Source organism: Plectropomus leopardus, chromosome 10 (genome assembly GCF_026936395.1).
Source record: "Plectropomus leopardus strain MGB_pleo_1.0 chromosome 10, ASM2693639v1, whole genome shotgun sequence".
Lineage (NCBI taxonomy): Eukaryota > Metazoa > Chordata > Actinopteri > Perciformes > Serranidae > Plectropomus > Plectropomus leopardus.
Window position 1 is genome coordinate 32,799,753 of NC_142185.1, and position 24,630 is coordinate 32,824,382.

The following is a 24,630-nucleotide window of genomic DNA, read 5'->3' on the forward strand; positions in this document are numbered from 1 at the left end:
CTTACTGTCGGCAGAGATCTTGCAAAAATAACAGAGCAAGAAGAATCAATGGGAGCACTTTGAGATCAATAACAAACATGAGCCCTGAGAGGAAAAGTAATTGACACTATTAATGAGCGCTGGAGAGTCAGAATTAATGACGTGAGTCGCAGTTTGAGTCACAGTAACTGAGTCAGGTGTCAGTTTAGACATCGATTTTAGATTTCACTGTAGGAATATAGAAGTTGTGTGAAGTCCACGAGATCTGAAGACGCCCGATTTCTTTCTGCTGTGAGCTCACATACATTAATGCTGCTTAAAAATCAACAATGGAAAACACAACAACATCAGCGGTCATGAAATGTAACGAGAAACTTAATTTTGTCTCTGCGTATAACAGATGCAAACACCCAATTTACTTACAAGCCTAAACAAAGCACAGATAGTAACATTAAGTCGGTATGCTCCTGGAGCACCTATGGAAGGCTGTAAGGTACAAAAATACCTGCACTTTGTTACTTTAAAATTCTTGCAGATGAATTTGAATACAAATACGAAGAAAAACATGTCTGTCTTTGGTGATAAAAGTTCAGCAGAGTCAGTAAAGCTGCAGGGTTGTATAGGCTCCCCTGATATACATCTATACATTAAACACTTCAGGTGAACACAGAGGGTAGACAAAATAATGTAAACAGCTGATTAAAAGGTATTAACTTTATATTGCAAAGGCCTGAAAATAACCTAAAGGGCCTGAAAACTATTCGTCAGTAAGCTTGTTGCTAAGTGTAACATGGGCCACAATTTGGGACAGTGTGGGATGTTTCACATAAGCGATTTCTGTCTGTGCGGCTTCATTGTGCTCCTTGATCTGGTTTAAAGTGACATCGCCTTAGCAATATTTAAAAAAAAGAAATCTGAGTTTCTGCAAACCAAAAAGTCTCAGAATTAACAAGTTCAAAAGTCAAAAGAGGCTCTTATATTATAAAAAAGTCATTTTTTGTTATTTTCCCAAACACCTTTTTTTCAGTTTTGGTTATTGCAAAGTTTGTGATAATTTGATTCAGAATGGAAAATATTAGTGGTCCTGGAAAAGTCTTGGAAAAGTTTTTAGATTTTGTCAACGTGGGGACCTCATTTGTTGTCATGATGTCTCGACACACAAAGTAATGATGCAGATTTTGTGAGCGATGCAGCCACGAGTGATATAGCCCCTGTGAAATGCTTTAAGTCGTCTCACGTTGCTATGGAAACCCTGATATAAAGTCATTACTGCCAGGACGGTTTTACAGCTGGTACCTGCTCTGATTATGCATTCAGCTTCATATGACCCTCCTGTCCAGCAGTGTTTGTACTTGTCGTAAAGTAAATTTGAGTCCTCCTTCAGACAGTGTTTATGTCATTTCGTCTAAATTCCGAGATGATATCGTTCGAGTCTAACGCTGTCAGCTGGAGATGTCCATAAAGTGGTGCAGAGACTGTCTTCAGAATATAGAAAAGACAGAGGAGGGGAAGTTTAGCCCGAAGGCTGTCAGCGATCAAAGAGCTGCAGTCATTTATGAAGAAGTTGTTCTCCTCTTCTCCTCCCAAACTGCTCTGTATCTGTGAGTTTGTTGTGACATCACAGTGAGCCGGAGCGTCCACGCTGACAGCCTCTGCTCCGGGCTACAGCACAGATCCTGCTTCTCATGCACGCTGACAGCTTTTTGAGTTTGAGAGGAAGTACACGCTGCGTTGGTATCGCGCTCTGGTGGAAAGCGTCTCTGGACACAGAATCACAGTTTAGTTTGAGCGGTCTGGTGCGGTCAGACACTTGTTGATGTCAGCAGTCACTTATTAAGTCCATTTATGAGGCGATTGACTCAGAAGATTATCTCTGAAAAGTATCACACCCTGAATGTTAACCCTTAAAAACCTGGCTTTAAAACACATGGGAAGAAGGCAGTGAGCAACTTAACAAGTAATGGCCTAAAAATTAGCAAGAAAATAGTAGAAAGTAACAAAAAATGGGGGCGCCTGGTGGCTCAGTGGATAGGGCGGCACCCCATATGCGGAGGCCGTGTCCTCGCCGCTTTGCTGCATGTCTCCCCCTTTCATGCTCACACTGTCCTGTCAATTAAAGGCAATAAAAGTAAAAAAAAATAGCAACGTTCATATGTTGCACATATAATATCGTATAGAAATTTCTTTTTTGTATAAAATGGAACAGCGGCATTTTATTTTTCAATAACCGATGGAGAAGGGGCGGGATTTAATATGTTTTACTTCCTCCCACTCCTTTTCGGATATGTTTGTATGTTTGTCTATAACTATATGATATCCTATTTTTATTTCATTCAACTCAAATACTGGAAACAAGAAAATAACTTTAGGATAATGCTAAACATAACCAGCCTGGTAAATGAAATAAATAAATAAATAAATAGATAGAGAGAGAAATAAATAAATAAACATGCTTTGGCTTGTCAGTGTTAAAAAAAGTGAGCTTGTTTGCAGTGGTGTTCAGCCTGCAGAGTCCCACAGAGCCAGACAACATCCATCTGTGGTAGAGAAGGCGGCTCATGTGCCATTTATACATTTTTAAGTTATTTAAATGTGGCTGTAAACGCTCAGGATACGGTCTAATAACGATTCTCCAGCTCGGTCACATTTTCCACACAGACTCAAGCGTGCGTACACGAGCTGAGACGTGACGTGAGTTTGCATCGCAGCCTCGGCTCATTTCCACGGTGATTAATGTTGAGCTGCGCGTACCGTACACCCGGTATTCTGTCGTATGTTCGTACTGTGAATGAGGGCCCGTAGGTTTTTTTCTTTTTATCGATGGTGTCATTTTTGGCTGCAGCAGGGAACTATTTTTATTGAAAAAAAACTATAAAAACTTCCTGCTGAGCACCAAACAGCAGACAGACAGCAAGAGAGAAACTGTTGAACACAGCGGAGCATTTAGCAGCTAAAAAGTCGAATATTTCCCTTTGGAGTCGAGTCGATTCAGTTCAGTTCAATTCAGTTCAAAACTTTTATTAGGGACTCAGCCCATAGAGGGTCTGTAGACAATAATTTGAAAAAATAATTTTGAAAAAAATAAAATGAAAAGGGGAAATAGAAAAAATACATACAAATATATACAGTATATTTTTAAAAATTCCACACTGAATCAGGCATTTACTTACAGATATAAACGCCAGTGGCTCCAATAGCTAGAGACAAAATTACGCCATTTTCAGATTTTACCACTCACACATATACCCAAAAATCAGATTTCTTATTACAGCAGAACAAACGGGAACACCAACACTGGCAAACGTTTGGTTTGCATTAGTACTCCGAGAGGCTTTGAGCAGCAGCCTCGTGCTGTCGTTACAGGCTTCAGTCAGTCTCCGAAAGCCGCCTTTTTTGTAGCAACGCCACAGATGGGCAGTTAACAGAGGCGTACAGGAAACTTTTAACAGAGAGGTCTTCACAGTCTGCGCACACAAACTACATTTACGAGCCAACATTTACCTGGTGCTTAACTTACAACACTGACAACACAGGAGGAAGTCATGAAATACCAATTTTCTGTCTTCTGACAATCACGATGTTACATTAAATTTATCCATACCATACTGTGAACAGACTCAGTGGAGACCAAGAGCTCAAAGAGAGCGATTATTTGTATGATATAAAATGATTTAATATTCTGATAATATACATCAAGTATAAATCTTAAGTTCTCATTACATCCTGTGCATTTTCTCAATCTGCTGTTGCATTCATTCGTTTTCTTCCCATCAAGAATATGATTTTTTTTATTCTTTATTTTTTTGAGAAAATAAAACAAGTGTCCGTCACTAATCACTGTGAGCTCAGAAGCACGACGTCTCTATCTGATTAGCTCTTGTCAACGAGGCCGGAGTAGCACTTTGCAGATTTGGTGATTAGTCCTAAACTGAGCGGCTCATCAGCGTCTTTTGAGATTGAGGGGAGTGCTGCTGTTTTTAGGTCAATTGCTCCTTTTTCACTTTGCATATGATTAGCCAAATGTTACTGCACCTCAGGGTGGGTTGTTAGGGTGACCATAAAACAATTACACATGATTTCTGATTGTTCCTGAAAGGGGAAAATAGCTGCTCACTTGTGGGGTTTTTTTTCTAAGAAGAAAAAAAAGTTGAGTTGTGATCTGAAGAGCCTGAGATGTAAATGTCACCTGCTCTCATCTTGTGTCATCCAGACATTTCATTTTCAGAAACACGCAGGAAAACCTAAACCCAGAGGACGAGGTGGACGAGTTCCTGGGCCGCGCCATCGACGCACGCAGCATCGACCGTCTGCGGTCCGAACACGTCAAGAAGTTCCTGCTCACCTTCAGAGAGCCTGACCTGGAGAAAAAGGTTAGCACGTACACACACCCTCACACAGTGACACACACTGCCAATATAGCAGCAAATAATTGGCCGTGACAAGCAATCTTCCCCGTGCAAAAAGCTCTCCTCCCACTTGCTTTTTTCTGTCCCTTGAGGAAGTCAGTCAAAGCAAAGTCAAACAGAGAAAGGCAGGAACTGGTTTAAAGGGGGAAGAGACAGCAGCTAAAGGAAAGAGGAAATGAACTGCTTCAGACAGTGAAGGACGGGCCGAGAGGAGAGGTTAGAGCTCGGGTCGCTGCAGAAGAGTTTTGGGAAAACGAGAAAAAGAACTGAGTCCTGTTTTCAAGTTTCACTTTCTTCCTGATACGGGAAGAGAGTTACAAAGTGAAGACTTTGAGCACACCTGAAGCACTTTCAGTTTTTTGGTTTTGGTTTAAAAAAAAAAAAAGAAAAACATAAACAAACACACAAGAAAATAAATAGATGAATAAATATAATAATCAAATAAATTAAATTTTTTTTTTTAAAAAGCAAGGAAACAAAACACAATATATAACAAGAAAAATAAACATGTACTTTCTGTTTTTTTTTTAAATAAACATAAAGAAATTAGAAAATAAATAGGTAAAGAAATAAATAAAAAGCAAGCAAACAAAGCAAAATACATAATGAGAAAAATAAACAGATGTGCTTTCTGTCTTTTTAATAAACAAAAATAAAGAAATGACAAAATAAATAGGTAAATGAATAAATAAAAAGCGAGAAAAGAAACAAAACACAATAAATAAAAAAAAAATACAGAGACAAAATAAATAATAAATAAATAAATACAAAGCAAAAAAAACAAAACAAAATATATAACAAGACAAAGACAAATACACAGCACATTCAGTCAGAGGATTGGGGAAAGAAGGTAACATCATTTTCCAAAAGCTTGACACTTTTATTGTTATTAATTAAGCTGACAGACCTAAGAGGAGCTTTCAGGTTCAAGAGGAAAAATACAAAACTTCGGAGTTGACTTTGAGAATTTCTGTTTGTGGATGAAAAATTTGACTGCTACTCATTTAGAGATATGAACGTCCCGCATATATTTTCTGTGTGAAGCAGCAAAAGAAACAGACAGTGAAAATGATTGTTGAGGGTCGTATTGACCTACCAGCAACATTACACCTTTCACTATGTCAATATGTCGATGTACAATATGCCACAGACAAAACATATATATGGATATTTATTTTTAACTTGGTTTCAAATTAAAAGCCCTCTAGCATTTCTGTCGACACAATCCCTTCATTTGTTAACAAAAGACTTGTATTTTAAATATTGATGGCTGTTATCAAAGGCAAACTAGTAGAAAGACAGAAAGACTGACAGGCAGCAGCAGCGCTATTTGTGTTAACAACACACTCGAGCGAGCTGCAGCAGATCAGCGAGATAGCTGTCACACACAGACGGAGGGAGGCTGCGTGTCCACAGGCAGTACCTGGACTCATAAAAGGTCTCATCATTTCTGTAGATCTTCAGTTTGATCACAGACAGCGATAATAATGCACAGCTACCAGCAGCCGTCTGAGCCTCACGTTTTTATGGGTCGAGAAGAGTATCGAGTCCATCATGTGTCAAAGTAGAATTCTAATGAAGTAAGAAAAAATAACCTTGTTTCAAGTTGAGTGACGTTTTTTATTGTTATATATTTTTTTTTTAGATAATTTAGTGTTTTTTTAGCCAAAGGCTGAAAAATTTTCCTAACCATCTCTTGATATTTTAGTCAATCTGATCTGAAACTAAATAAAAAGAAGCATTGTCAGTGTAGTATATCAGTATCTGCGGCGTATATTCTGGCCAGTTTGTGAGAAGAAGTTAAACCACAGAGATATCAAATGTATATATGATTTGTAAGGATTGGAGCTGTCACGTTTGTCCCCCAGAGAATAATGTCAAGTTTTCTTCACTCCACAAAGCAAATTTAAGCAGACATTATTTATTGCATGTATAATCGTCTTCAAAAATCATGTATTGTTCAGGTTTTACTCTTAAGTACAAGTCAAGTTTGAAGTCTCAGCAAGCAGTTTGTTAGTCGTTCAGGTCAAAGTGCTGACCACTAAAATGACAACAAGAACACAGGGATTTAAGAACACAGTCAAAGCCAAAAGCCAAAAGTCTCACAGCAGTCAAGACAATGTCAAGTTCTCATTTTTCCATGTCCAAGTTGCAAGCGTCAAGAGTGCAATGCATTTTTGCACATTTCGAGGAAAATTTATTTTTGCATCTGTCTGACCTTTTTTCAAATATTAAAAAGCTGTTTCCTTCTCCTCTTGTTCCCTCCTGCAGTACTCCAAACAGGTGGACTCCAGGTTCGGTGCTTACGTGGCTTGCGCCTCCCTCGTCTTTCTCTTCATCTGCTTCATCCAGATCGTCATTGTGCCATCGTGAGTCAACACTTATAAAATACTGCACTGTAGATTTTTATGCCTCAGCACCAGCTACAGGGAAGGATGGAGATATTATGTTTTCAGGTTGTCTGTTGATCCCATTCTTGTGAATGCGATAGCTGAAGAATGCCTAAACTTAGCACAAACATCCACTTGGACTTGGATGAAGTGATTTGATTTTTGTGGTATTAGGTCAAAGGTCAATGTCACTGTGACCTCATAAAACATGTTTTTTTTTTGTGAATGCAATATCTCAAGAGTACCTTGAGAGAATGTCTTATGATTTGGCACAAACATTCAACTCCGGTATCTCTTAACCGAGAAAAGAAAAAATTGTCGTTGTGATGTTATAGCCGTCTTATATTATCTTTTTATAAAGAAAATAATGTCAGTTTTCACCATGTTATGGAAAATTATGCAAAATATTAATACATTTCAGGGTGTTGTGTTGAAGACAGACAAACATTGGAAGAAGGCAATAAGCAACTTAACATTAAATTACCCCAAAATTAGCAAGAAGTTAGTAAAAAGTATTTTCTTTAAATTACCTGGAAAAAGACATTTTTTTTAAAAAAATATAAGAAGGAGAAGAAAATTACACCCAAGAAATAGTTAAAAAATTAACAATGCAGGGGTGAGGGCTCAGTGGATAGTGCAGCGCCCCATGTACGGAGGCTGCGTCCTCGCTGCAGTGGTCGCGGGTTCAAATCCGGCCTTGGCCCATTGCTGCATATCTCCCTCTCTCTCTCTCTCCCCCTTTCACTCTCACACTGTCCTGTCAATTAAAGGCAATAAAAGCCCAAAAAATAGTCTTAAAAAAATGCATACATATTTTTCTCTGTAACATAATTTTAAATATGTAGTTATAAGCATTAGATTTTTTTCGAGACATTTTTCCCTTGCTTTTTGATAATATGTAATCCCCCTCAGCTAATTTATAGATCATTTCCTGTCACCTGTTACTTTTTTTTTTAATTTGCAGGACATTTCTTTCCTTTCCCCTCTGTTTCTTAAAGAAATCCAACCAGTTTTGTCAGATTTCAGAGGCTGAAATGTGTGTGAAAGGCATCTGAATGCAACAAAACTGATGACCATCCAGGTGTTAAAGTGCTAAAAATGAATAAGATTCTCTGTAACACGTCAGCTGTGGCCAATCTTTGCAAACATTCAGCATACACCTGTCATCTTTGTAATTTCACAAATCTTGCACATTGCTTCGGTCCTTGAGTCCTCACATTATCTATTCCAAGTTCCTCAATCTTTACCCTGAAAACCACAATCATAAAAGTGTAAAAAATCATAACAGAAAAAACTGAATGGATGAGTTATAAAAGAGAATATAAAATCAAAATCAGTGTAATTGCAGCCGAGCAGCCGCCAGATTCAAAGAGCTTTTGCAGATTTTGTCTCCAGGCGAGCCCTCCTCTCTTTTTTTATCTCTGCTGCACTCAGACTTTCCTCCCTGTCCATCTCTCAGTATTGATCTTCTTTAGCCCATCTCTTTATTAACCTTTCTCCTTGATCCTTTCATCTCACCACCCCCTTCTCCTCTTTTATTCTTGCCTTTACCTCTCAGAGTCCCTCCTTCGCTGTCTCCTCACTGCCTCTTCCCTCTCATTGTTGAATCTGTTCTCCTTAATCATTTTCACCGTGATCACACTTTCTCTCCTGCGTTTTCTGGGCCCACACACACATAATGCCTATACTTCTGTAATATTTACATCGACACAAGGTCAGAGACAATGAAGGGAAGCAGATGCTGCAGCCCACAGAGAAACAAACAGTGAAAAATAAAGTGCAGAAATAATATGAACATAATGACATCCTCTCTGTGTCGTCTGCAGCTCCAGTCTGATGATCGGCTTCTTCATCTCCTGTCTTATTATCCTGGCGGCTGTCATGTTCGTCTCAACCGTCTACTGCTGTTTTGGGGTGAGTATAGTCTGCTTGTGATGAATGAAATTGCCCCCTGCACATCTAAAACATTTTTTCCAGTGATAAGAAATGGGAGCAATTTTAGGATTCTTTTACAAGGAAGCAGTTTTGTAGAATATATATCTCAGATGTCAGCAGAAACACAGAGGAGGCCGGTTCCTGTTTCCTGATATAGAAATTTACTATCAGACATCACAGAGACAAATGTGTTAAATCTTTTATCAGCGTGTGGTTTGATGCTGAACTCGCTGTTGATTCCAGATAATGTCAGTGACGCAGAAATTTAAACGTAATCTGCTCTTGACCTCGAAGCAAGTTCCTTTAAATGGTTTATTTGCACCCGGGTAAGAACAGTCGCACTGCAGCTATTCAGCTGCTCGTATTATTATGGATCCCACTGCGTGCTGTGATTGGCTAGTACTCGTCACGTTGATGCGTGGAGGATGAAAGCAGGTAGGGCGAAGTGGTCATGGTTGGGGCAAGGACCATAGTTTATAGAAATAATGGACGTAGCTACCGCTAGTCACCCCATTGATTTGTGTTTTGAAGCCTTGAGTTCCAACATTTTTACATCTCAGATCGTCACATATTGCTGCTTTAGAGTTAACTTCTATGTCTACATATTATGCTCGAGGCATCATTTTGTGTCTCCTATTGACGTTTTTTTTTTTACGCTCTTTTTGCCTTTATTGATAGGACAGCTTAAGCGTGAAAGGGGGAGATACAGGGGATGACATGCAGCAAAGGGCTGAGGCTGGAATTAAACCTGCAGCCGCTGCGGCGAGGACGCAGCCTCTGTACATGGGACGTTGAGTGAACTGTTAAAACCCATAGTTCTTGCTTTTTTATAGACACAGTGAACGTGACTGTTTTTGGATGTGTTAAACACGGGTGAGTGATAGAAACTGAGCACACTTAAAGGCGACAGGAAGGGGGATGATGTCAAAGAGCAGATCTCACCTGAGAAATCTCCTTTAATCCGTCCATTTCCTGCTCTGTCCGCGGGCTGAAATGTCAGGAGGGACAAGAGAGATTTTAGGAAAGTGGAGCTGCTGCTGCTGGTTTTCACTGATGAGTCATGGTTCTGTTTAATTAAAAAATTAAAAAAAAATCTCCTCATTGAACGAAACATTGCATCAGATGCACCGAGCACTTTAAAAATGTTTTACCTTCACCTTTCTATTGCACTGCTGTGGGCTTGGATGCAGCATTTCTTCCCTTTTATGCATGCAGATACATAAAAAATGACAAACTGAAACTTGAGACCTTCTATTTCTGCATCTACTAAACGTACAGAGAAGACTTTTGGGCTCAGCCTTCTTATCAGATTTTAGATGAAGTAGCTGTAACTTCGAAACTTACCTGCACACCTCTGCTGTATGTATTAAAGGATTATTTTGTGGCTTCAGATAAAAATGAGCAAGATTAGCTTAAATGAATGAAATATAGATAAATATTCACTGACTGAATTCCTCTCCCCCCTTCGCTTTGTCTGTTTTTTTTCTCCATGCTCGCAGCTCTTCCCAGTCCCTCTGCAGACTCTTTCTAAGAGAATAGTCCAGTCCAGACTAAACAGCACCCTGGTGGGCGTCTTCACCATCATCATCGTCTTTCTCTCCGCTTTCATCAATATTGTAAGTTCTAGCTCAGCAGCATGCAGAAGATCTTCAAAGCACTGAGCGTTTTGTAATTACACCCACAATTCATAAAAACCAATTCCCCTCTGCCGTGTCCTCACTGACCTTTGACCTTGTTCAGTTCACCTGCAGCAGCCTCGACCTGCGGAACTGCATCAGGACAGAGCTCAACATCACTCTGACCGCTGTGAACGCGTGCCACGCCCACCTCCTCAACTACAGCCTGGACACACAGCACAGCCCCTGTGGAGACGACGCCCTCGTCTGCAGCTTACCTGAGGTACAACTGTGCCTTGTTTTCATAGTGTGTGTGTGCACGTGTGTATGTGTTTTTTTATTTTACATAGTGTGATTTCTGCCTCAAAATATCTCGTTTTAAAGCAGAAAAAGCATAGTTTGTTCTCTGATTTATTTCAACAACAAGCTAATTTATGCTGTGAATATATGCAAGTAAGAGCGAGGAGGAAAATGAACCATATCAGATTACTGCAGTTGGTGGAAATTGAAGCTTTAAAAAAAAAGAAAAGAAAAATCAACTCGGATGAGCATCCAATTTGTCTGCAGCAATAAAGCCAATTAATTTCAAGTATTTCTGCAAGAAAAATCCCCATGGTTTGTTAGTGACTTATTATGTTGATCAATTATATCTGCTACAAATATTTAGGCCGCCTCGTTAACGAAAGAAGATTTCAGGCAGGAACAGAATCATCAGAAAAAAGTGACTGAAGTCGCCTTTATTACCTTTCCCCCAAAATTATGAAACACACAACCACTGCGTATTATACGTTCAGATTCTTTGAGCGTCTTTAAGAAACAGTTCAAATCGACATTTTTATTTTGGCCTTCTCTTAGATGAAAACCTTAATACGCCACTGTTCTCTTTAATTATGATCACTGATTGTTTATCAACCAATGTTAATTCATTGGTCTTATATTGATGCTGTTCTGTTGTCTCTGATATTGAATCTTTTATTTTTATAGCATTTTTTTTTATCTTTGACCTTCTGATTCTTGTAATTTCTCTATATTGTATCACTATGTCTCTCTTTATTCCTTTATTTATTTCTTCTCTCTCTGTGAAGCACTTTGAGCTGCATTCTATGTATGAAAGGTGCTATATAAATCAATATTATTATTTTTTTTATTGGTAGCATAATTATTATTTTATTATTATTATTATTATTATTATTATAGAGACACAGACCTTGAGAGGGTCTGTGTCTCCATAGTTCAAGAAAATGTTGAATAAGACTTTTTTTAGGTGACGAAAATGTTACATTTAACTTTCTTGAACTACAAAAAAAAACATGAAATGGCGCCGGCAACGCCTGAATCTTGGGAAACGCCATGGTCAAATAGGGAAATTAGCTTTAGAGACCAAAGCCGTTTTTTTGTACCAGGTTATAAACATGTTTATTTGTGGGTAAGTTGGGTTCAGGGGGTCTGTGGGGATTGACTCACTTTTTGAGCCAGCCTTATGTGGCCATTAGAGCAACTGTTTTTGGCACTTTGGTGTTGGCTTCATTTTTCAGCCCCGGAGGTTGCTGCCTGCTGATATCAGTCAAAATGTTCTTTTTTGTCTGCCTGAGCAGCACTGTTGTTGTTAAACACAGAACAACGAGTCATTGCAATAAAAGGCCACAAATGTTCAGCCTGTTACAGTGAAGCACTTGGAATTAGATACTTTTCGATGCTTCAGACGTGTGATATGATTTCAAACAGCAGCAGAACAAATGGATGCTAAGTGAGGGTAATTGCAGGTATGAATTATAACATTTGGCTAGCACAGTGATGTGTAAATGACCAGTTAAGGAGTGAAAATAGTGGGTTTATCGCGTGTTTTATAATACCTCTGGATGTGATTCATTCAGTCAAACTGTGTGTTACAGAATATAAAGCATGACAACCGAACATAAAAGCAAATGTTCCTTTCCTCTCTTTATCTCCCTCAGTACTTCTCGTCGTGCGTGCTGCTGAGCCTGCTGGCCTGCTCCGTCTTCCTGCAGATCAGCAGCATCGGTAAACTCTTCCTCATGCTCTTCATCGAGCTGCTCTACCTCCTCATCATGGAGGTGCCCAAAGTGAACCTCTTCGACAACCAGGACCTGCTGGTGATGGCAAACGCCGTCACATTTGTGTGAGTCATCACTGTGTGTGTTTGTTGTCATGGCTGTGATGTTGAAATCTTGATGTTCTGACTTCTTATTGGCTCTTTTCGTGTCTTCCCTCACAGCGAGAGCGTGAACGGAACAAGGTGAGGCTGATGGCGATTTGTGTTACTGCAGAGGCCCAAAGCATCATCTCTGTCATCAGCTAACAGCATCATTATCACTGTGCAGGCACAAATGTGATTATAATGACCTGCTGGCAACAGATGCTAACGCTAATGAGCCAAAATTCAGAGGGTAGCTTGTTTTTGTGCCACAAAGTCAGTCTTTACACTCCAACACCTGCATGTTTGATGAGTTTAGTGCTTAGCGTTACACACAAGAATTCCTAATGTGTGTGTGTGTGTGTGTGTGTGTGTGTGTGTGTGTGTTGACCTTCAGCTGTGAGGTGGACACAAAGGTTCCTCTGAAGATCATGACCCCAGTGGTCATTACTGTCTTCGTCCTCGCTCTGTACCTTCACGCCCAGCAGGTGGAGTCCACGGCCAGGCTCGACTTCCTCTGGAAGCTGCAGGTCAGTGTGTGTGGGCACATTACTCAATATTTGGGACAAAAAGCAAGCCCCCTCAGAGTAAAGCACTACATCCCACCAAGGTTTCAAGTTTCCCTATGTCAAAGATGATTGACAAGGCTAAATCACCTCCTTAACTCATAAAATACACGTCATTCAAACTCGACTCAACGGTCTTGGTTACTCTTGCTAGTAACTTAGTAAGTAAGTCCACTCTTCCAACAATCACCAGCTGTGGTTTTGGTAAAAATAAATGCTTAATTCACCAAGTTAGAACAAACATGACTTTATTATTCCCCATAGCCTCTCTGCAGGCTGCCGACTGTTTACAGTCCTGTAGCTTCTTCCTTCACCTCTAGATGTCACTGTGTCTTTCAAGAATGCAGAAATGACATAGAAAAAGTGTTGTATTGTGACCTAGTTTTGAATATGTGATTATATAAATTATAAATGTATTTTTTTCCTAGACATTTTTCTTTTGCTTTATAAAAATTATTTTGCAAATCTACTATTTACTAAAATTACTACTATTTTCTTGCAATTTTTTAAACATTTATTTCTGAGTTGCTCATTGCCTTTTTTCCCCATGATTATGAAAGAAATTGCATCAATTTGTTCCAGGTTCAAAGGTTAAAATACTTCCTCAAGGCAAGAAAAGTGATGTCACTCCAGGTTTCATAGAGTTAAACTAATTTTTTATTTTAATTTTTAAAAATTTTTTAAACATAGCAGTATGTTGCTTAGTTTCAGTGTCAGTATTCCTGCCTGTTTCTTTAAACTGGGGGCCTGCCAAATGATATCTACTGTATGTAATAATACTGACTCTAGATACATATGTAATTAAACCCACTTTAACAGATCAAACTATCCCATTAAGTCGAAAGGGTTTTTTTTTATTCTTAGGAGCTGTGGTGAAGTAAATGAAAAAACTGGGCAGAAAAACAGATAGTAAGTATCAGTAGTAGTAAGTAGTAGTATTTTCTGTGGTAAACTTCTGACAGGCCACAGAGGAGAAGGAGGAGATGGAGGAGCTGCAGGCCTACAACCGCCGTCTGCTCCACAACATCCTGCCTAAAGATGTGGCCGCCCACTTCCTACAGCGCGAACGGCGTAACGATGAGCTCTACTACCAGTCGTGCGAGTGCGTGGCTGTCATGTTTGCCTCCATCAGCAACTTCTCTGAATTCTATGTGGAACTGGAGGCCAACAACGAGGGAGTGGAGTGTCTGCGGCTGCTCAACGAGATCATCGCTGACTTTGACGAGGTGAGATGAGCTGAGTCTGCCTGAGTGAGTATGTATATCTGTGGCTTTAAATGTTGGATCGACTGGTGTCGACTGTCGAAAAAAGTCATCGTATGTTGTCAAAAATCATTAAAAAAATTAAAATGTAGTCATAGTATGAAGTCCAAAATCATTGAAAAAAGTCATAGTATTTTATGTTGTCCAAAAGGAACTGAAAATAAGTCATAGTATAGTATGTCCTAAAAAATCATTGAAAGAATGATTTAGTATAGTATGTTGCCAAAAATCATGAGAAACATCATGCTATAGTACGTCTTCAAAAATAATTTTGAAAAAAATGTGTATAATATGTCATCACAAATCATGAAAAAACATGCTACTATAGTATGTCATCACAAATCTTGAAAAAATGTAATTCTATAATGTCTTCAAAAATCATGGACGAACATTATACTACAAAAAACTTCACATTGCATGTCATATTCTGCCTCTAAGACCACAAAGATATGAAGGAATGAATGAATGAAGAAAATCAAGTTTTGGAAAGGAATTTTGTTTGACAATTTTTTTTAATTTTTTTTTTATTTCAAATCTCACAAATGAGGCTGACTGAAAACAGACCCTCAATGAAAGGAAAAAAGATAAAAACACTGACCAGCTGCCTCTATTCTCTCAATGACCCTTAAGCCCCGATCCAAAATGTGGGGAAAAAAAGGGAAAACACAGTATGAAATGAAAAGACACAAGCTGTGGAGGAGGCCCTTGGGCTTAAACAAGTATTTCATTAAGAAAGCCTTAGCATGCCACATCCTTACAAATCTAATAAAAACTTAATGTTATATGTCATTTAAAAATCATTCGAATCGCACAAAAAGTCATACAATAGCATCTGGTACAAAATGACACAAGAATACTTAAACATATCATCCAAAGTCGCATCAAAAAGTCAAAATATAATATGTGGTCCAAAATCGCACCAAAAAGCCATACTATAATTAAACGACATATGATGGCTAATAGATTCGCTTCATAACATAAAAAGTCGATGACAAGGCCAAAAACATCATTATTTGGCATGTCAAAAAATGGCCAAAAATCACAAAGTACAGTATGGTGGAAAATGTCCCAAATATGGCTGAAAATGACAAAGAATAACTTCTTTAGTCGTGTCATAGCATACAAACTTGATAAAAAGGTCAAAAACTTCACAATTTAGCATATCAAAAAAATGGCCAAAAATGTCAAATTTTGACATCCCAAAAATGGCTGAAAATGACATAGAATTTCTTGCTTAGACGCGTTATAGCATGCAAAGTTGATAAAAGGTCAAAATCATATAGTATGACGAAAAATGTCAAATTCTGACATGTCCCAAAATGGCTGAAAAAGACATAGAATAGCTTGTTTAGTCGTGTCGAAGCATACATAGTTGATAAAAAATCCAAAAATGTCATAATTTAGCATGTCAAAAAAATTGCTAAAAACTGCATTGTATAGCTTGGCTAAAAACGTCAAATTTTGACATGTCCCAAAAATGGCTGAAAATGACAGAATAGTTTATTTAGTCGCGTCATAGCATACAAACTTGATATAAACTTCAAAAGCATCATGATTTAGCATGTCGACAAAATGGTCAAAAACCGCATAGTATAGTATGGCGAAAGAACTCAAATTTTGACCTCTCCTAAAAATGACTGAAAACCTGATAGAATAGCTTGTAGAGACGCATAATAGCATACAAAGTGGGAATAAAGTCCAAAAAAAGGCTAAAAACCTCATATTTTAGAGTGTCAAAAAAATGGCCGCAAAGGCAATAGTATAGTATTATGGCGAAAAAAGTCAAATTTTGGCCCGTCCTAAAAATGGCTGAAAACCACATAGAATAGTTTGTAGAGATGCATTTCAATATATAAAGTGGGAATAAAGTCCAAAAAAGGCCAAAAACCTCATATTTTAGCGTGTCAAAAAAATGGCCGCAAAGGCAATAGTATAGTATGGCGAAAAAAGTCAAATTTTGGCCCGTCCTAAAAATGGCTGAAAACCCCATTGAATAGTTTGTAGAGATGCATTTCAGTATATAAAGTGGGAATAAAGTCCAAAAAAGACCAAAAACCTCATATTTTAGCGTGTCAAAAAATGGCTGAAAAGGCAATAGTACAGTATGGCGAAAAGGTCAAATTTTTACCCCTCCTGAAAATGGCTGAAAACCACATAGAATAGCTTGTAGAGACGCATAATAGCATACAAAGTGGGAATAAAGTCCAAAAAAAGGCTAAAAACCTCATATTTTAGAGTGTCAAAAAAATGGCCGCAAAGGCAATAGTATAGTATTATGGCGAAAAAAGTCAAATTTTGGCCCGTCCTTAAAATGGCTGAAAACCACATAGAATAGCTTGTGGAGACGCATAATAGCATACAAAGTGGGAATAAAGTCCAAAAAAGACCAAAAACCTCATATCTTAGCATGTCAAAAAAAATGGCTGCAAAGGCAATAGTATAGTATGGCGAAAAAAGTCAAATTTTGGCCCGTCCTAAAAATGGCTGAAAACCACATAGAATAGTTTGTAGAGATGCATTTCAGTATATAAAATGGGAATCAATTCCAAAAAAGACCAAAAACCTCATATTTTAGCGTGTCAAAAAAAATGGCCAACAACGGCAATAGTATAGTATGGCGAAAAAGTCAAATTTTGAACCCTCCTAAAAATGGCTGAAAACCACACAGAATAGCTTGTAGAGACGCATAATAGCATACAAAGTGGGAATAAAGTCCAAAAAAAAGCCAAAAACCTCATATTTTAGCATGTCAAAAAAAATGGCCACAAAGGCAATAGTATAGTATGGCGAAAAAAGTCAAATTTTGGCCCGTCCTAAAAATGGTTGAAAACCACATAGAATTGTTTGTAGAGACGCATAATAGCATACAAAGTGGGAATAAAGTCCAAAAAAGACCGAAAACCTCATATTTTAGCATGTCAAAAAAATGGCCAAGAAGGCAATAGTATAGTATGGCGAAAAAGTCAAATTTTGACCCCTCCTAAAAATGGCTGAAAACCACATAGAATAGTTTGTAGAGATGCATTTCAGTATATAAAATGGGAATAAAGTCCAAAAAAGACCAAAAACCTCATATTTTAGCGTGTCAAAAAAATGGCCAACAAAGGCAATAGTATAGTATGGCGAAAAAAGTCAAATTTTGGCCCGTCCTAAAAATGGTTGAAAACCACATAGAATTGTTTGTAGAGACGCATTTCAGTATATAAAATGGGAATAAAGTCCAAAAAAGACCAAAAACCTCATATTTTAGCGTGTCAAAAAAATGGCCAACAAAGGCAATAGTATAGTATGGCGAAAAAAGTCAAATTTTGGCCTGTCCTTAAAATGGCTGAAAACCACATAGAATAGCTTGTGGAGACGCATAATAGCATACAAAGTGGGAATAAAGTCCAAAAAAGACCAAAAACCTCATATTTTAGCATGTCAAAAAAAATGGCTGCAAAGGCAATAGTATAGTATGGCGAAAAAAGTCAAATTTTGGCCCGTCCTAAAAATGGCTGAAAACCACATAGAATAGTTTGTAGAGATGCATTTCAGTATATAAAATGGGAATCAATTCCAAAAAAGACCAAAAACCTCATATTTTAGCGTGTCAAAAAAAATGGCCAACAACGGCAATAGTATAGTATGGCGAAAAAGTCAAATTTTGAACCCTCCTAAAAATGGCTGAAAACCACACAGAATAGCTTGTAGAGACGCATAATAGCATACAAAGTGGGAATAAAGTCCAAAAAAAAGCCAAAAACCTCATATTTCAGCGTGTCAAAAAAAATGGCCGCAAAGGCAATAGAATAGTATGGCGAAAAAGTCAAATTTTACCCCCGTCTACAAATGTCTGAAAACCGCATAGAATAGCTTGTAGAGATGCATAATAGCATACAAAGAGGGAATAAAGTCCAAAAAAGGCCAAAAACTTCATATTTTAGCATGTCAAAAAAATGGCCATAAAGGCAATAGTATAGTATGGCGAAAAAGTCAAATTTTGGCCCGTCCTAAAAATGGCTGAAAACCACATAGAATTGTTTGTAGAGACGCATAATAGCATACAAAGTGGGAATAAAGTCCAAAAAAGGCCAAAAACTTCATATTTTAGCGTGTCAAAAAAATGGTCGAAAAGGCAATAGTATAGTATGGCGAAAAAAGTCAAATTTTGGCCCCTCCTAAAAATGTCTGAAAACCACATAGAATAGTTTGTAGAGATGCATTTCAGTATATAAAGTGGGAATAAAGTCCAAAAAAGACCAAAAACTTCATATTTTAGCGTGTCAAAAAAATGGCCGCAAAGGCAATAGTATAGTATGGTTAAAAATTTAAATTTTGCCCCCTCCTAAAAATGGCTGAAAACCACATAGAATAGCTGGTAGAGACGCAAAATAGCATACATAGTGGGAATAAAGTCCAAAAAAGACCAAAAACCTCATATTTTAGCATGTCAAAAAAAATGGCCACAAAGGCAATAGTATAGTATGGCGAAAAAAGTCAAATTTTGGCCCGTCCTAAAAATGGTTGAAAACCACATAGAATTGTTTGTAGAGACGCATAATAGCATACAAAGTGGGAATAAAGTCCAAAAAAGACCAAAAACCTCATATTTTAGCATGTCAAAAAAAATGGCCGCAAAGGCAATAGTATAGTATGGCGAAAAAGTCAAATTTTGACCCCTCCTGAAAATGGCTGAAAACCACATAGAATAGTTTGTAGAGATGCATTTCAGTATATAAAATGGGAATAAAGTCCAAAAAAGACCAAAAACCTCATATTTTAGCATGTCAAAAAAATGGCCAACAAAGGCAATAGTATAGTATGGCGAAAAAAGTCAAATTTTGGCCCGTCCTTAAAATGGCTGAAAACCACATAGAATAGCTTGTGGAGACGCATAATAGCATACAAAGTGGGAATAAAGTCCAAAAAAGACCAAAAACCTCATATCTTAGCATGTCAAAAAAAATGGCTGCAAAGGCAATAGTATAGTATGGCGAAAAAGTCAAATTTTGGCCTGTCCTAAAAATGGCTGAAAACCACATAGAATAGTTTGTAGAGATGCATTTCAGTATATAAAATGGGAATCAATTCCAAAAAAGACCAAAAACCTCATATTTTAGCGTGTCAAAAAAAATGGCCAACAACGGCAATAGTATAGTATGGCGAAAAAGTCAAATTTTGAACCCTCCTAAAAATGGCTGAAAACCACACAGAATAGCTTGTAGAGACGCATAATAGCATACAAAGTGGGAATAAAGTCCAAAAAAAAGCCAAAAACCTCATATTTTAGCATGTCAAAAAAAATGGCCACAAAGGCAATAGTATAGTATGGCGAAAAAAGTCAAATTTTGGCCCGTCCTAAAAATGGTTGAAAACCACATAGAATTGTTTGTAGAGACGCATAATAGCATACAAAGTGGGAATAAAGTCCAAAAAAGACCGAAAACCTCATATTTTAGCATGTCAAAAAAAATGGCCGCAAAGGCAATAGTATAGTATGGCGAAAAATTCAAATTTTGACCCCTCCTAAAAATGGCTGAAAACCACATAGAATAGTTTGTAGAGATGCATTTCAGTATATAAAATGGGAATAAAGTCCAAAAAGACCAAAAACCTCATATTTTAGCGTGTCAAAAAAATGGCCAACAAAGGCAATAGTATAGTATGGCGAAAAAAGTCAAATTTTGGCCCGTCCTAAAAATGGTTGAAAACCACATAGAATTGTTTGTAGAGACGCATTTCAGTATATAAAATGGGAATAAAGTCCAAAAAAGACCAAAAACCTCATATTTTAGCGTGTCAAAAAAATGGCCAACAAAGGCAATAGTATAGTATGGCGAAAAAAGTCAAATTTTGGCCCGTCCTTAAAATGGCTGAAAACCACATAGAATAGCTTGTGGAGACGCATAATAGCATACAAAGTGGGAATAAAGTCCAAAAAAGACCAAAAACCTCATATCTTAGCATGTCAAAAAAAATGGCTGCAAAGGCAATAGTATAGTATGGCGAAAAAAGTCAAATTTTGGCCCGTCCTAAAAATGGCTGAAAACCACATAGAATAGTTTGTAGAGATGCATTTCAGTATATAAAATGGGAATCAATTCCAAAAAAGACCAAAAACCTCATATTTTAGCGTGTCAAAAAAAATGGCCAACAACGGCAATAGTATAGTATGGCGAAAAAGTCAAATTTTGAACCCTCCTAAAAATGGCTGAAAACCACACAGAATAGCTTGTAGAGACGCATAATAGCATACAAAGTGGGAATAAAGTCCAAAAAAAAGCCAAAAACCTCATATTTCAGCGTGTCAAAAAAAATGGCCGCAAAGGCAATAGAATAGTATGGCGAAAAAGTCAAATTTTACCCCCGTCTACAAATGTCTGAAAACCGCATAGAATAGCTTGTAGAGATGCATAATAGCATACAAAGAGGGAATAAAGTCCAAAAAAGGCCAAAAACTTCATATTTTAGCATGTCAAAAAAAATGGCCGCAAAGGCAATAGTATAGTATGGCGAAAAAAGTCAAATTTTGGCCCGTCCTAAAAATGGCTGAAAACCACATAGAATTGTTTGTAGAGACGCATAATAGCATACAAAGTGGGAATAAAGTCCAAAAAAGACCAAAAACCTCATATTTTAGCATGTCAAAAAAATGGCCGCAAAGGCAATAGTATAGTATGGTGAAAAAAGTCAAATTTTGGCCCGTCCTAAAAATGGCTGAAAACCACATAGAATTGTTTGTAGAGACGCATAATAGCATACAAAATGGGAATAAAGTCCAAAAAAGACCAAAAACCTCATATTTTAGCCCGTCAAAAAAAATGGCCAACAAAGGCAATAGTATAGTATGGTTAAAAATTTAAATTTTGCCCCCTCCTAAAAATGGCTGAAAACCACACAGAATAGCTTGTAGAGACGTATAATAGCATACAAAGTGGGAATAAAGTCCAAAAAAAAGCCAAAAACCTCATATTTCAGCGTGTCAAAAAAAATGGCCGCAAAGGCAATAGAATAGTATGGCGAAAAAGTCAAATTTTGAACCCTCCTAAAAATGGCTGAAAACCACACAGAATAGCTTGTAGAGATGCATAATAGCATACAAAGTGGGAATAAAGTCCCAAAAAGGCCGAAAAGCTCATATTTTAGCATGTCAAAAAATGGCCATAAAGGCAATAGTATAGTATGGCTAAAAAAGTCAAATTTTGGCCTCCTAAAAATGGCTGAAAACCACATAGAATTGTTTGTAGAGACGCATAATAGCATACAAAGTGGGAATAAAGTCCAAAAAGACCAAAAACCTCATATTTTAGCATGTCAAAAAATGGCCATAAAAGGCAATAGTATAGTATGGCGAAAAAAGTCAAATTTTGGCCCGTCCTAAAAATGGCTGAAAACCACATAGAATTGTTTTTAGAGACGCATAATAGCATACAAAATGGGAATAAAGTCCAAAAAAGACCAAAAACCTCATATTTTAGCCCGTCAAATAAAATGGCCAACAAAGGCAATAGTATAGTATGGTTAAAAATTTAAATTTTGCCCCCTCCTAAAAATGGCTGAAAACCACATAGAATAGCTGGTAGAGACGCAAAATAGCATACATAGTGGGAATAAAGTCCAAAAAAGACCAAAAACCTCATATTTTAGCATGTCAAAAAAAATGGCCACAAAGGCAAAAGTATAGTATGGCGAAAAAGTCAAATTTTGGCCCGTCCTAAAATGGTTGAAAACCACATAGAATTGTTTGTAGAGACGCATAATAGCATACAAAGTGGGAATAAAGTCCAAAAAAGACCAAAAACCTCATATTTTAGCATGTCAAAAAATGGCCATAAAGGCAATAGTATAGTATGGCGAAAAAGTCAAATTTTGACCCCTCCTGAAAATGGCTGAAAACCACATAGAATAGTTTGTAGAGATGCATTTCAGTATATAAAATGGGAATAAAGTCCAAAAAAGACCAAAAACCTCATATTTTAGCATGTCAAAAAAATGGCCAACAAAGGCAATAGTATAGTATGGCGAAAAAAGTCAAATTTTGCCCCCTCCTTAAAATGGCTGAAAACCACATAGAATAGCTTGTGGAGACGCATAATAGCATACAAAGTGGGAATAAAGTCCAAAAAAGACCAAAAACCTCATATCTTAGCATGTCAAAAAAAATGGCTGCAAAGGCAATAGTATAGTATGGCGAAAAAAGTCAAATTTTGGCCCGTCCTAAAAATGGCTGAAAACCACATAGAATAGTTTGTAGAGATGCATTTCAGTATATAAAATGGGAATCAATTCCAAAAAAGACCAAAAACCTCATATTTTAGCGTGTCAAAAAAAATGGCCAACAACGGCAATAGTATAGTATGGCGAAAAAGTCAAATTTTGAACCCTCCTAAAAATGGCTGAAAACCACACAGAATAGCTTGTAAAGACGCATAATAGCATACAAAGTGGGAATAAAGTCCAAAAAAAAGCCAAAAACCTCATATTTTAGCATGTCAAAAAAAATGGCCACAAAGGCAATAGTATAGTATGGCGAAAAAAGTCAAATTTTGGCCCGTCCTAAAAATGGTTGAAAACCACATAGAATTGTTTGTAGAGACGCATAATAGCATACAAAGTGGGAATAAAGTCCAAAAAAGACCGAAAACCTCATATTTTAGCATGTCAAAAAAAATGGCCGCAAAGGCAATAGTATAGTATGGCGAAAAAGTCAAATTTTGACCCCTCCTAAAAATGGCTGAAAACCACATAGAATAGTTTGTAGAGATGCATTTCAGTATATAAAATGGGAATAAAGTCCAAAAAAGACCAAAAACCTCATATTTTAGCGTGTCAAAAAAATGCCAGAAAAAGGCAATAGTATAGTATGGCGAAAAAAGTCAAATTTTGGCCCGTCCTAAAAATGGTTGAAAACCACATAGAATTGTTTGTAGAGACGCATAATAGCATACAAAGTGGGAATAAAGTCCAAAAAAGACCAAAAACCTCATATTTTAGCATGTCAAAAAAATGGCTGCAAAGGCAATAGTATAGTATGGCGAAAAAAGTCAAATTTTGGCCCGTCCTAAAAATGGCTGAAAACCACATAGAATTGTTTGTAGAGACGCATAATAGCATACAAAGTGGGAATAAAGTCCAAAAAAGACCAAAAACCTCATATTTTAGCGTGTCAAAAAAAATGGCCAACAAAGGCAATAGTATAGTATGGCGAAAAGGTCAAATTTTGACCCCTCCTGAAAATGGCTGAAAACCACATAGAATAGCTTGTAGAGACGCATAATAGCATACAAAGTGGGAATAAAGTCCCAAAAAGGCCGAAAAGCTCATATTTTAGCATGTCAAAAAAATGGCCGCAAAGGCAATAGTATAGTATGGCGAAAAAAGTCAAATTTTGGCTCGTCCTAAAAATGGCTGAAAACCACATAGAATTGTTTGTAGAGACGCATAATAGCATACAAAATGGGAATAAAGTCCAAAAAAGACCAAAAACCTCATATTTTAGCCTGTCAAAAAAAATGGCCAACAAAGGCAATAGTATAGTATGGTTAAAAATTTAAATTTTGACCCCTCCTGAAAATGGCTGAAAACCACATAGAATAGCTGGTAGAGACGCAAAATAGCATACATAGTGGGAATAAAGTCCAAAAAAGACCAAAAACCTCATATTTTAGCATGTCAAAAAAAAATGGCCACAAAGGCAATAGTATAGTATGGCGAAAAAAGTCAAATTTTGGCCCGTCCTAAAAATGGTTGAAAACCACATAGAATTGTTTGTAGAGATGCATAATAGCATACAAAGTGGGAATAAAGTCCAAAAAAGACCGAAAACCTCATATTTTAGCATGTCAAAAAAAATGGCCGCAAAGGCAATAGTATAGTATGGCGAAAAAGTCAAATTTTGACCCCTCCTAAAAATGGCTGAAAACCACATAGAATAGTTTGTAGAGATGCATTTCAGTATATAAAATGGGAATAAAGTCCAAAAAAGACCAAAAACCTCATATTTTAGCGTGTCAAAAAAATGGCCAACAAAGGCAATAGTATAGTATGGCGAAAAAAGTCAAATTTTGGCCCGTCCTAAAAATGGCTGAAAACCACATAGAATAGTTTGTAGAGATGCATTTCAGTATATAAAATGGGAATAAAGTCCAAAAAAGACCAAAAACCTCATATTTTAGCGTGTCAAAAAAAATGGCCAACAATGGCAATAGTATAGTATGGCGAAAAAGTCAAATTTTGACCCCTCCTGAAAATGGCTGAAAACCACATAGAATAGTTTGTAGAGATGCATTTCAGTATATAAAATGGGAATCAATTCCAAAAAAGACCAAAAACCTCATAT

The 24,630-nt window shown here is 37.3% G+C and overlaps 1 protein-coding gene across 2 annotated transcripts in view; it reads left to right on the top strand.

Moving 5' to 3' along the window:
- adcy5 (adenylate cyclase 5) overlaps nt 1-24,630 on the top strand; it is a 130,937-nt gene that overhangs the window by 66,178 nt on the left and 40,129 nt on the right. The window contains exons 10-18 of one of the 2 annotated variants that reach the window (XM_042494316.2): nt 4,190-4,349; nt 6,657-6,754; nt 8,602-8,689; nt 10,210-10,326; nt 10,451-10,609; nt 12,282-12,466; nt 12,563-12,583; nt 12,879-13,011; nt 14,010-14,273. In XM_042494316.2, coding sequence (XP_042350250.1) covers nt 4,190-4,349; nt 6,657-6,754; nt 8,602-8,689; nt 10,210-10,326; nt 10,451-10,609; nt 12,282-12,466; nt 12,563-12,583; nt 12,879-13,011; nt 14,010-14,273 — 1,225 coding nt within the window. The remainder of the gene's footprint in view (nt 1-4,189; nt 4,350-6,656; nt 6,755-8,601; nt 8,690-10,209; nt 10,327-10,450; nt 10,610-12,281; nt 12,467-12,562; nt 12,584-12,878; nt 13,012-14,009; nt 14,274-24,630) is intronic. The other variant, XM_088083651.1, reaches the window with a different exon arrangement.